At 40.5% G+C, this 12919-nt stretch overlaps 2 protein-coding genes across 2 annotated transcripts; one reads left to right on the top strand and one right to left on the bottom strand.

The window, feature by feature from the left end:
- Window positions 1–5507: 5507 nt before the first annotated feature.
- On the bottom strand, window positions 5508–6428 carry LOC108127613 (uncharacterized). The gene is made up of 2 exons (XM_017244763.3): window positions 6075–6428; window positions 5508–6022 (listed from the first exon to the last, which is right to left on the bottom strand). The coding sequence occupies exons 1-2, from the start codon at window positions 6319–6321 to the stop codon at window positions 5745–5747; spliced, it is 525 nt and encodes a 174-aa protein (XP_017100252.2). The 5' UTR covers window positions 6322–6428; the 3' UTR covers window positions 5508–5744.
- A 1799-nt stretch (window positions 6429–8227) lies between these two features.
- Window positions 8228–11515, top strand: exex (motor neuron and pancreas homeobox extra-extra). The gene is made up of 3 exons (XM_017244669.3): window positions 8228–9386; window positions 10212–10479; window positions 10581–11515. The coding sequence occupies exons 1-3, from the start codon at window positions 8431–8433 to the stop codon at window positions 10956–10958; spliced, it is 1602 nt and encodes a 533-aa protein (XP_017100158.2). The 5' UTR covers window positions 8228–8430; the 3' UTR covers window positions 10959–11515.
- The last annotated feature ends 1404 nt before the right edge of the window (window positions 11516–12919 follow it).

Here is a 12919-nt window from a genome sequence, read left to right as displayed (position 1 = left end):
ATTTTGCTGCTGGATTTTAATGCAGATTGACGGAGAATCGATCCAGAAATCGTTTAAGGTATTCCGCTTAAGAATCGGATGGAAATTGGCCAAGATATAGCTATCGCTGTGGGCCCCCTTGTCCTTCCATGCATTTTCTCACTTTTTGAAGGGGACCCCCAGAAATTTGGACAAAAAATCTGAAAAATATTTTGCTGCTGGATTTTAATGCAGATTGACGGAGAATCGATCCAGAAATCGTTTAAGGTATTCCGCTTAAGAATCGGATGGAAATTGGCCAAGATATAGCTATCGCTGTGGGCCCCCTTGTCCTCCCAAGCATTTTTCCATAATTTTGAAGGGGACCCCCAGAAATTTGGACAAAATATCTGAAAAATATTTTGCTGCTGGATTTTAATGCAGATTGACGGAGAATCGATCCAGAAATCGTTTAAGGTATTCCGCTTAAGAATCGGATGGAAATTGGCCAAGATATAGCTATCGCTGTGGGCCCCCTTGTCCTTCCATGCATTTTCTCACTTTTTGAAGGGGACCCTCAGAAATTGGGACAAAAAATCTGAAAAATATTTTGCTGCTGGATTTTGATGCAGATTGACGGAGAATCGATCCAGAAATCGATTAAGCTATTCCGCTTAAGAATCGGATGGAAATTGACCAAGATATAGCCATCGCTGTGGGCCTTCCATGCATTTTCTCACTTTTTGAAGGGGACCCCCAGAAATTTGGACAAAATATCTGAAAAATATTTTGCTGCTGGATTTTAATACAGATTGACGGAGAATCGATCCAGAAATCGTTTAAGGTATTCCGCTTAAGAATCGGATGGAAATTGGCCAAGATATAGCTATCGTTGTGGGCCCCCTTGTCCTTCCAAGCATTTTTCCATATTTTTGAAGGGGACCCCCAGAAATTTGGACAAAAAATCTGAAAAATATTTTGCTGCTGGATTTTAATGCAGATTGACGGAGAATCGATCCAGAAATCGTTTAAGGTATTCCGCTTAAGAATCGGATGGAAATTGGCCAAGATATAGCTATCGCTGTGGGCCTTCCATGCATTTTCTCACTTTTTGAAGGGGACCCCCAGAAATTTGGACAAAATATCTGAAAAATATTTTGCTGCTGGATTTTAATGCAGATTGACGGAGAATCGATCCAGAAATCGTTTAAGGTATTCCGCTTAAGAATCAAATAGAAATTGGCCAAGATATAGCTATCGCTGTGGGCCCCCTTGTCCTTCCAAGCATTTTTCCATATTTTTGAAGGGGACCCCCAGAAATTTGGACAAAAAATCTGAAAAATATTTTGCTGCTGGATTTTAATGCAGATTGACGGAGAATCGATCCAGAAATCGTTTAAGGTATTCCGCTTAAGAATCGGATGGAAATTGGCCAAGATATAGCTATCGCTGTGGGCCCCCTTGTCCTCCCAAGCATTTTTCCATAATTTTTAAGGGGACCCCCAGAAATTTGGACAAAATATCTGAAAAATATTTTGCTGCTGGATTTTAATGCAGATTGACGGAGAATCGATCCAGAAATCGTTTAAGGTATTCCGCTTAAGAATCGGATGGAAATTGGCCAAGATATAGCTATCGCTGTGGGCCCCCTTGTCCTTCCATGCATTTTCTCACTTTTTGAAGGGGACCCCCAGAAATTTGGACAAAAAATCTGAAAAATATTTTGCTGCTGGATTTTAATGCAGATTGACGGAGAATCGATCCAGAAATCGTTTAAGGTATTCCGCTTAAGAATCAAATAGAAATTGGCCAAGATATAGCTATCGCTGTGGGCCCCCTTGTCCTTCCAAGCATTTTTCCATATTTTTGAAGGGGACCCCCAGAAATTTGGACAAAAAATCTGAAAAATATTTTGCTGCTGGATTTTAATGCAGGTTGACGGAGAATCGATCCAGAAATCGTTTAAGGTATTCCGCTTAAGAATCGGATGGAAATTGGCCAAGATATAGCTATCGCTGTGGGCCCCCTTGTCCTTCCATGCATTTTCTCACTTTTTGAAGGGGACCCCCAGAAATTTGGACAAAAAATCTGAAAAATATTTTGCTGCTGGATTTTAATGCAGATTGACGGAGAATCGATCCAGAAATCGTTTAAGGTATTCCGCTTAAGAATCGGATGGAAATTGGCCAAGATATAGCTATCGCTGTGGGCCCCCTTGTCCTCCCAAGCATTTTTCCATAATTTTGAAGGGGACCCCCAGAAATTTGGACAAAATATCTGAAAAATATTTTGCTGCTGGATTTTAATGCAGATTGACGGAGAATCGATCCAGAAATCGTTTAAGGTATTCCGCTTAAGAATCGGATGGAAATTGGCCAAGATATAGCTATCGCTGTGGGCCCCCTTGTCCTTCCATGCATTTTCTCACTTTTTGAAGGGGACCCTCAGAAATTGGGACAAAAAATCTGAAAAATATTTTGCTGCTGGATTTTGATGCAGATTGACGGAGAATCGATCCAGAAATCGATTAAGCTATTCCGCTTAAGAATCGGATGGAAATTGACCAAGATATAGCCATCGCTGTGGGCCTTCCATGCATTTTCTCACTTTTTGAAGGGGACCCCCAGAAATTTGGACAAAATATCTGAAAAATATTTTGCTGCTGGATTTTAATACAGATTGACGGAGAATCGATCCAGAAATCGTTTAAGGTATTCCGCTTAAGAATCGGATGGAAATTGGCCAAGATATAGCTATCGCTGTGGGCCCCCTTGTCCTTCCATGCAATTTTCTCACTTTTTGAAGGGGAAAAAGAAAGGACCCCCAGAAATTTGGACAAAAAATGTGAAAAATATTTTGCTGCTGGATTTTGATGCAGATTGACGGAGAATCGATCCAGAAATCGATTAAGCTATTCCGCTTAAGAATCGGATGGAAATTGACCAAGATATAGCCATCGCTGTGGGCCTTCCATGCATTTTCTCACTTTTTGAAGGGGACCCCCAGAAATTTGGACAAAAAATCTGAAAAATATTTTGCTGCTGGATTTTAATACAGATTGACGGAGAATCAATCCAGAAATCGTTTAAGGTATTCCGCTTAAGAATCGGATGGAAATTGGCCAAGATATAGCTATCGCTGTGGGCCCCCTTGTCCTCCCAAGCATTTTTCCATAATTTTGAAGGGGACCCCCAGAAATTTGGACAAAATATCTGAAAAATATTTTGCTGCTGGATTTTAATGCAGATTGACGGAGAATCGATCCAGAAATCGTTTAAGGTATTCCGCTTAAGAATCGGATGGAAATTGGCCAAGATATAGCTATCGCTGTGGGCCCCCTTGTCCTTCCATGCATTTTCTCACTTTTTGAAGGGGACCCTCAGAAATTGGGACAAAAAATCTGAAAAATATTTTGCTGCTGGATTTTGATGCAGATTGACGGAGAATCGATCCAGAAATCGATTAAGCTATTCCGCTTAAGAATCGGATGGAAATTGACCAAGATATAGCCATCGCTGTGGGCCTTCCATGCATTTTCTCACTTTTTGAAGGGGACCCCCAGAAATTTGGACAAAAAATCTGAGAAATATTTTATTGCTGGATTTTGATGCAGATTGATGGAGAATCGATCCAGAAATCGTTTAAGGTATTCCGCTTAAGAATCGGAAGGAAAGGATCTTGGCCAAGATATAGCCATCGCTGTGCGCCCCCTTGTCCTTCCTAGCATTTTTTATATTTTTGAAGGGGACCCCCAGAAATTTGGACAAAAAATCGAAAAAATATTTTGTTGCTGGATTTTGATGCAGATTGATGGAGAATCGATCCAGAAATCGTTTAAGGTATTCCGCTTAAGGTATAACTCGGAAGTATTTTAGTCAAGACATCCAGATTGTGGTGGACAAAATATTAAAACCCTCTGAAAGGTAGTTAAAATAAGCTAGAATGAGCTAGAATTTCAAACCGTGATGTTATTTTTCACTTTATTATCAGGTTACAAGCTCTAATAGGTCTACAATGTACTAATACCAAATGAAATAATCGCCAAAAATAGTTCTTTAAGCCATATTACTCACGTGTTTTGAAAAAATCTTGAAAGTGTACCTAAAGAACCCCTCACAAATCACCTTTATCTCGAAGCCCGCGGACCCTAAAACCCAGCCAAGAATTCCAGACTTCAGAGCGGAAACAAAACGACCCCTGGTCGGTGGCGGTGGCCTAATCAAATTAATAATTTGCAATCGTTCAGTAAACAATTTCCTCTCCGAACGCCAACAGCAAGGATTATCAGGCAGTTCGGTTATTTGGGGCGACTATTATCTCATTAATGATTCCCATAATTCTTACGTTTTATATATACTCGTAACCAATTAAAAAAAAATATATATACAAAAACAAAAAAAATATATGGGCAAGGGAAAATATTGAATTGAGTTTATCAGTTTTTAATAAGTTTGCTCCGTTGGCGAGCCGACCATAAAAACAATAACAAAAGCAAATCGATTCGCGCACTTAATGAAAAAACACAACTCAATTATAAACTTTATCAGGGAACTGGATTCGAGGAGGTGGAGGGCGGATGAGATATGGGGGTGTGGCCTTTTGGTTATTTTCTGAATGTTGAAAATCAATTAAAATTTTTTGTCAATAAATGAAATTTACTTTATTATCGTCATATTATTGGATATTTAATTTAATTGGGAATTTTTCTCTGGTCTTATTGATTTATAATATAGTATACATTGAAGCTATAAAGTTCTCCTTTATCACTTATGATGACCTCCTTAGAAAGTGTGGCAAGCGTTAGTAATCGCTGGGGTCAATTGAAACTGAACCCACCTTGGTTTGTTTAATACATTGCGCAGAATATAAGGAAACCCAGACAAATCGAAGAGACATGCCACCAGTGGGAGAAAAACAAAAGCAAATAATGAATAATAAATACCAAAGTGCAGTAATAATTTGCATAAAGTGAGTACTCGGTGCCACAACTCAGTCAACATAATGAGCCGATTGCAGCCACTTTGTAGATACAACTGACTGAATGACACGACTGATGTATCTGTATCCGCAGATATTGTATCTGGCTGCCAGAGGATATGTAAAAATTATTTATTGATAACGCAATTTAATGCCAATTATTTGCACATAAATATTTGCTCAATTATCAATTGCAATCCAGTTGGGTGTGGTTGATAGCTGGTTGTGATTAATGAACAAATGGGATGAGGTGGTGGTGTGTTGTGGTTATTGTTTTAAAACGTTTTCCAAAAATCTTTTAAACAATTTTCCCTTTCTCTCCTCTATTTGGACAGAATACAAGTGTCAAAGTCAACTCAATCAACCCTCCTGGTACACTAAGCCTTTACCCTTCCAGCGATTTTGCCAACGCTTCAAGTTTTGTTTACTTAGCTAACTAAGGCTCTGGAAAATCTGTTGAAATTTTCTGGCATTATTGTTCACTTATCGGCTGAATTAACACGGCCAAAAGGGAGAAATTGTAGGCCTTCCAAAAGGGATTTAGATGCTGACCACATCGGCTAAATTGCAGCAACATATGTGACGATTTATTATTATTGGTGATTTCTGTTTCTGGCTGATGATATTTGCTGCCAAATTTAATGCCTGATTAGCGATTCGGCTAATATCCTAGATGGTTTTCCCAGATAAAATAGAAGGGTGTATTTTATTGGGGGTGTGCAACAGCAATTTAGAAAAATTGTAAATTTTAATAATTTGATTATTTTTGGAAGGGTTCAATGACAATATACGAGTACAAATTTTGAAAATTAAAGTGTGACGAAGTTTACAAGATTGATGGAGACTAAACCAGAGAAAAGACTAACTAATAGTCCATAGAACTTTGTGCCTTTAAGACTAGAAGCCCCACCAAGACGGTCTCCAAAGAACCAATCTCCACATGGACAGGTTTCAGTTGACATCAGTGACGACCAAGTGCTCCGGGAACATTGATAGCATTTATCGTGACCAGGTATCCGTTCTTTTCGCATTAATTTTTGGCAGCCAATTATTGGAGACCAGATGCAGCAGAAACCAAAAATAGCCTCTGAAACTTAATAGCTTTTTAAATAGTAGAAACTAATATCTTTAGTACTCACTGTTCTGGGCAAAACCTAAATCATAAGGTACGCACTTTCTCAAATGTGGTACGCTTAGGCGCACTGACGTGTTTTTGATTAGTTTCGCATCAAACTCATAATTGCAACTCCATCCGCTCGTGATGATTTCACATTTTTGGTTAATTTGGCTACAATCCGAACATTGCATTTCACTAAGAAATGATTTAGGCTGGCAACCACACAAAGTGGCGCCAATGAGGATAAGAAATAGGGATATTTTCCACATTAAAAAAATATAAAAATGTCACTTGTATTTTTTGAGATTTAGCCTGCTTAGTTATATACTATTCTAAACTCTAATTGCATATTTACGTTACCATTTCCCCAAAATCAAAATGAAATCAGGCAAACAAAACTAACAGCAAACACAATGCCAGCCAAAACCGAACCCCAATCCCAAATCCTCACACTTTCATCCCCAAAAATACCAATTTCTGTGGATACCAAGCCTCACACCTCTTCACTTTTCATCTCCATGTTTGTATTGTTATATAAAATAAACTATTCCGGAACAACACAAATCATACAGAGCCATAACAAAGCTGGCCCTGGACCATTGCCAGGTCATGTCTTTGCCTCCACACCGCCGCCACCCATAAATGTTAGTTAAATGCACGTGGATGAGTAGATAAATATCGTATAATGAAAATAAAATAAGACCCGGATAGCAACTTTTCGGGAGTTGGGGGTCAAGGGAAACGACAGCAATCAGTCGTCATTGCAGACATCGCACTAATTTTGAGTTAGTTTTTGGGAAAACATTTTCCTCTACTTCGGGCACTTTTGGGTTCTATTCTCCTGTACGTGGTTAAAGAAAATACACTTTGGCACGTTTCTTGTTAGCGAGGAGTTTGTTCCCTCATTTCTGACCTCTTAACTCTTTTTTCCTGTCTGGACATTGGATATTTTTTGTTATGGTTTTCAAGTTCTGGAACCGTTCATTTTTGGATTTCAATGCCAGCTACTTGAGGGACTATTTACTTTGGCATTGACTAAAGACTTCAATTAGGAAATGGTAATAGTGGGAGTTTGAGATTGTTGGTTTTTTTTTAAGTAAGGGTTTTAAGTTAAAGTTACCTTTTTGGTTGTATGATGCATGAAAAAACTTAAAGTCTTTAGGCCTATAGGTAGTTTCAAGTTTGTCTCGAAGGACCAAAATATTTGTCCAATTGTTCTAATAAGTCATTGTACGTTTATAGATTTCCTATAACATCTAAATCTCTTTGATCTTAGGACTTAATATTACTTTTTATCCATTAACCATGTCCTTGGAGAAGAACCCCTCTGACAGCCATTCATGTCCACTTAGTAATCCATCAAGGAAACATTAAAAACGTCTCTAGTCCATGTGCGTGGGTCGTAAAGTAACACGCACGTAAAGAAAATGCATTATAGGAGCATTACCTCGACTGGCCAGGCCACAAACTGCCAACCAAGTTATAAAAAGTCAATGAAACGAATCGTTTATTGTTAACGGATTCAAGGAGGCCCTCTGGGTGGCTGGACATTGGGGGGATTATTGATTTTGTAAGGACTTAAAGCTGCAGTGGCAGTGGCAGTGGCGGGTTGTGTGAAATGTGAGCCAACCCAAGTGGCTTAATTGCTGCCCTAATCATCTGCCATCCAGACTTCCGATGTGATCCATCTGTAGCTGTCCTCCCTACTGGTTAGTGCTCCATCAAGGACCTCTCCCTTGAACCTCCCCCCCCCCCTTTCAGTTGATTATGAAGATTCTTTCGACTTTTGCCGTTGAACTTGTTAGTTGCTCAACACTCCATAATGATGGCAATTATAGCCTCGTTTTTCCAACAATTTATATGAAATTTTCCCATCCACATTCTCTATTTCTCATTGCTGGCTAACCACGCCCAGCCATTGGACATTTTAGGCCATTTGGCCACACCCACCGTTATATCTCTATCCCGTTTGCTCTCTCACCCGGTATATACTCATACACTGAGGATGTATGGATGTGTGTGTGTAGCCAGCACGTACTCCATCTTGAAAGAGCAGAAAAGAGGGAGACAACGCGAGAGAGAAATGGAGAGAGAGAAAGCGACTGGGTGGTTGATAACAGGGTCTAGAGTGGGTGAGCGGTGGGTCTGAGATACCCGGGTATATGACATACGGGTTCCCGGCCAGCAGCGCACAATCGTTAATGAGCGCTCGTCGAATTCGGTTCGCAGTCTGGAAGCGCTTGCTTTCGCGTTCGGAGATCTCTAGTTTTCGAGGCGTGTGTTCGAGTTTCGAAAGTGTTTTGAAAACCTCACGTTACACAATATTCTTGCAATATATATTGAATAAAAACCAATATTCTGGTGACTCTAAGTGAAGCATGTCCAGTGCCCAAGTGTCGCAACAGCCGCCGCCGCCGCTGACGCCAAATAATACCAGTTCGATGCCGTCGCAGTTGCTGCTGAGCCACATTCACCAGCACCACAGCAATAGTTTGCACCACCAGCTCACCCATCCGAGATCCTCGCCGCCAGTCCAGCCCACGCAGGACTACGATCAGGCCAGCAATCACTCCACTCTGTCGCCGAGATCCCAGGCAACTCCCAGTCCCCCGGCGGCAGGTGGTAGTCCCACCCATTCCACAGCCACCACCGGATCCCCGCACAGCGCCTACGCTCCGGGCCTGAGTCCAGGAGGATCGGGCAGTACCCAGGATAACACCACCACGGATAGCAGTCACCTCGGCCAGCCAGTCATGCCGTTGTTGGTAGCTCCAATGCCAGTAGGGGCTGCTCCGCCGCCGCCTCCACCACATCCCCGGCTCTATGTGGACGGATTCCCGCCGCCGCCACCGCCTCCACATCATGTGCCACATCCCCATCCCGCCCTGGGCGCCTATCCCCTGCCACGTCTTCCCATGGCCGCCGTCATGATGCCCGCTAGTGCACCGCCGGTGGGTGTGCAGCCGCCCAACATATCGCCACAACCTGCCAGCAATCACCTTAGCCACAGTGGAGCCCCCTTGACGGCAACCACGCTGCTGCCGCCCTCCCAAAGCCAGCCCAAGAAGTCCTTCTGCATCGACGCTCTCCTGGCCAAGAGCCAACACCAGGCCTCTGGTGAGCCGCAGCCCATTATTGTGGATGATCGTCTGGCGGCGTTGCACTATGCCCGGGATCAGGCGGAACTGAACCACGCCTTTGTGGCAGCCTCCAATGCGGCGGCGGCTGCCCAGGCGGCAGCTTCAGTTGCCGGCGGGATCAGCGAACAGGAGGCACTGCAGCGTATACGGGAGTCCAGGGAATACGACTCTCCCAGTCCCGACGGCATGTCAAGGTAGGTTTTGCCACTAAAGAAATATAATTATTTTTTATTAATAATATAGTATAGTATAGTAAGAAGAATAGTCTATTTCTCACACTTTTTAATAGTTTCCTAACTAAAAGTTCCATTAGTTAGGGATTAAAATTGACTATAAAGAATTATTAACACATGGACTTTCATAATTCCACAAAATATTAAATAACAATGTGATGCATTGTTACAAACAATGACCAAATAGCTTATTCTTTAGACCAACTAATAGGACTTGTCAATAGCTTTTACTCAACATTGATGATAAATAATTTAATTGTATAGTTCCCCATAACTATCCACTACTCATTTCAATAGAATCAGAATTTCTTACAATTTAATACCGAAAATATTTTTACTAAGCCCCGAAAAGCCATTCCACTTACTCGACTTAGTCCTTTAATCCTTTCGCTGGCTACCAGGCTTTTGGCAGACAAAACCCTGGCACTCGGCAGAAACCATTTCGCAAGCCAGAGGAAAGCCCCAACGAAGCCCCAACAAAGCAGCTTTGTTGGCACTCGAAAACATGGCAAACCAGAAAGCCAAAGGCCCTCAATTGGTCTATTTCAGGTTGGTCATCAAGCGATCAGATTACGTATACGCCATGTGTCTCCCATGTATTGCACCGATGAGTGTGTGAGTGGCTAATTTTCAAGTGCGAATTGTGTAGAAAAGCAAACAAATTAGACAAAGACTGGTTGGCAGTAATATTAATTGTTTTCAAAATGTGTCGCGTAATCGCGATTGCCATCGTATGGGTTAGATAATTCCTTGTCTCACTCTGGTATGTATTTCTTATTTTTTTAGATCGGAGTCGCCCAGCTCTTCACATCGCTCTAGTCCGCCCATTAGTCCAGGATGCGAGGATCAGCAGCCGCAGGGTGGGATGCATCCCCAGCACCTGTCCATGCGCATGTCCGATCTGCATGATGAGTTTAAGAAGCCCGTTCCGCCTCACAGTCCCATCAGGCCGCAGGACTTTCCGCTCTATGCCGGAGGACATCCCTACCAGCTGCTGGCTCAAGGTGGTTCTGCCTTCCATAGACCTCTGGATCCATCCGGAAAACCCATACCGGTAAGTAAATAACCTTAGTTTATTTTAATAATATAAATCTTTAAGTTTTTACTTCAATATTTTAAATTAATCTTTTCTATATTCTTCTCTTCCCTCCACAGCTCCCCATGGGTCACAATTTCATGCCCTCGCAGCTGCAATTTGAGTTTCTCGCCCGCGCCGGAATGCTTCATCACAGAATCCCCGAACTAGCGGCCTATCCGCATCATGCCATTCTGGGCAAGACGAGGAGACCCCGCACGGCCTTCACGTCGCAGCAGTTGCTCGAACTGGAGAAGCAGTTCAAGCAAAACAAGTATCTCAGCCGACCGAAGCGCTTCGAGGTGGCCAGTGGACTGATGCTGTCGGAGACGCAGGTGAAGATCTGGTTCCAGAACCGCAGGATGAAGTGGAAGCGCTCCAAGAAGGCCCAGCAGGAGGCCAAGGAGCGGGCCAAGGCTCAGCAGCAACAGCAGCAGCAGCAGAGCACAGCCAGTTAGGAGGAGTAAGGATGAGATCCTCCAATCTAGTCATGCCGCGATCAAAACCGCCGTCCCACCACCATTATCCCAAAAAAAACACTAAAATGAGACACACTGTTTTCCTTACCCAGTTTCGTTTTTTTGTGCAATTTGTTGAAGTCGGTTTTCCCAATCGATTTCGATTTATTATTTTTATTTTGTGCCACAATTATTAGTGGCATATGTGTGATATATGTAAACAAGAAATATAAATTAAATTCATTAGGCCCGACTACCCCCTCTCTAGACCCTGTATGTACATAAACATAAATCTAAATAGGAAGATAAAAAAATAAATTATAAAATAAACATAAATCTAAACTGAATGAGTAATGCCTAAGTAAATAAAATAAATTAAATGCGATTAGTTTAGTTGCTAATTTGTAATAATGCTTGTGTAATTTTGTGTAAATAATTGTAATTATATAATTGTAGTATTTAACATTAACGAAAAACCTAAAAACAAGCCACAAAATTGTACATTTCCGCATCGAGATTGCATTAGTAAATTGTATGGAATTTATTTTCAAAATCAAAAGTGAGAAAAATAAATCTGGAAAAATATTAAATGTGAAATATTTATTGGAGGGATATGGGGGCTTTCTTATAAATCATTTCAAAAGATGGGTTTTTATTCCCGGAACTCAAGATTCATGGAAAAAAATATACAAAGGCCATAAACTAATTAATCTTAAAGATCGAGAAACCTTCAAAGGTAAACAGATAAAAATATATATTAAATATAAGCACATATATTCTTAGGTGTATCTAATCTAATTGGTCTTTAGAACTGTCTGAGGTGTCAAATTTATAAATACACACCTTTAGAAAAAAAGCCTGAACCGTTCAAGTTCCAATCGAAATTCTCAGTTCAATACCCATTCCCCGATCCGAGGGCCCTTGTGATAAAGCTTATCTTTGCAAATAAATCAAAATGTGCGCAGATAATCAAGTTAATTGCTGAGACAATAATTATGACTAAATTTATGGTATCACTTCAAAATTATTTCGCTAATTAAAATGTAGCCATCTTAACAAGAACAACGAAAGCACTTGGACGTCGCTTCAGTTGTTGATTTCAATTTAGTTTGTATTTGCGATTTGAAAAAATCATGGTGAGCCTCAATTTCCGTCCAGAAGACGAGCCACAAAGCTATATAGAATTCATTATCAGGGACAAAAGTTTTGGAGCCTTTTCAATATTTGATAACAGGTCGAACTTGGTTGAACTTGGAGGAATAATTAATTTATAACTTTGTATTACCTCAAGATACTTATTAAAAGTGTTTACTTAAAATAAATTTCTTTTATTAGCTTATTGTATCAAATTCAGAATAATTAGTATGAATGGCATGAATGGCATGTTATATTCCAACCACTTTCAATGGCTGTACCCATTTCTATTCTGATCTAGAGAACTCGTCTGTCCACTTCATCACGTAATTCTCAAGTATTTCTCTCAGAGACGTACGGATATTACGGGTTTTATTGTTGCTGTTGGGTTTGCCTTGAAGTATGCTTTATATTGTTATTATTGGTTGTTGGATCTGTTGGTGTTGTTCTAGTTATTGTTGTTATTATGCAGCAGTTTCCTGTTGTTGGATGGGCTAATAAAAATTCATTTCCCTCTTTTGGTTTTGATCTGAACACGTAAGATACTTCTATGAATGAATTAATGGATGGATGAGGATGTTTGTAGATGGGGTACTGTGGGTAGGTTTTAGAAGATAATTCTCTAAAAATAATTCTAAAATTATTAAATCTAAAATATTTTTGAATATTATTATAGTTTAATATTTTTTCAAAACCGCAGTCTAGACCCTAGAGGTTTCTAGAGAAATATTAAAGTTCTTTTGTTGCAGACTTGTATTATATTTATAAACCTTTTACCTTCTTCATATATACCCAATTAACTCTAATTAATTTTAAAACCATTCACA

Source organism: Drosophila bipectinata, chromosome 3L, assembly GCF_030179905.1.
Source record: "Drosophila bipectinata strain 14024-0381.07 chromosome 3L, DbipHiC1v2, whole genome shotgun sequence".
In the NCBI taxonomy this organism is placed as follows: domain Eukaryota; kingdom Metazoa; phylum Arthropoda; class Insecta; order Diptera; family Drosophilidae; genus Drosophila; species Drosophila bipectinata.
Note: the sequence above shows the minus strand (reverse complement) of the source record. Positions and strands in the feature narration are given on the sequence as shown.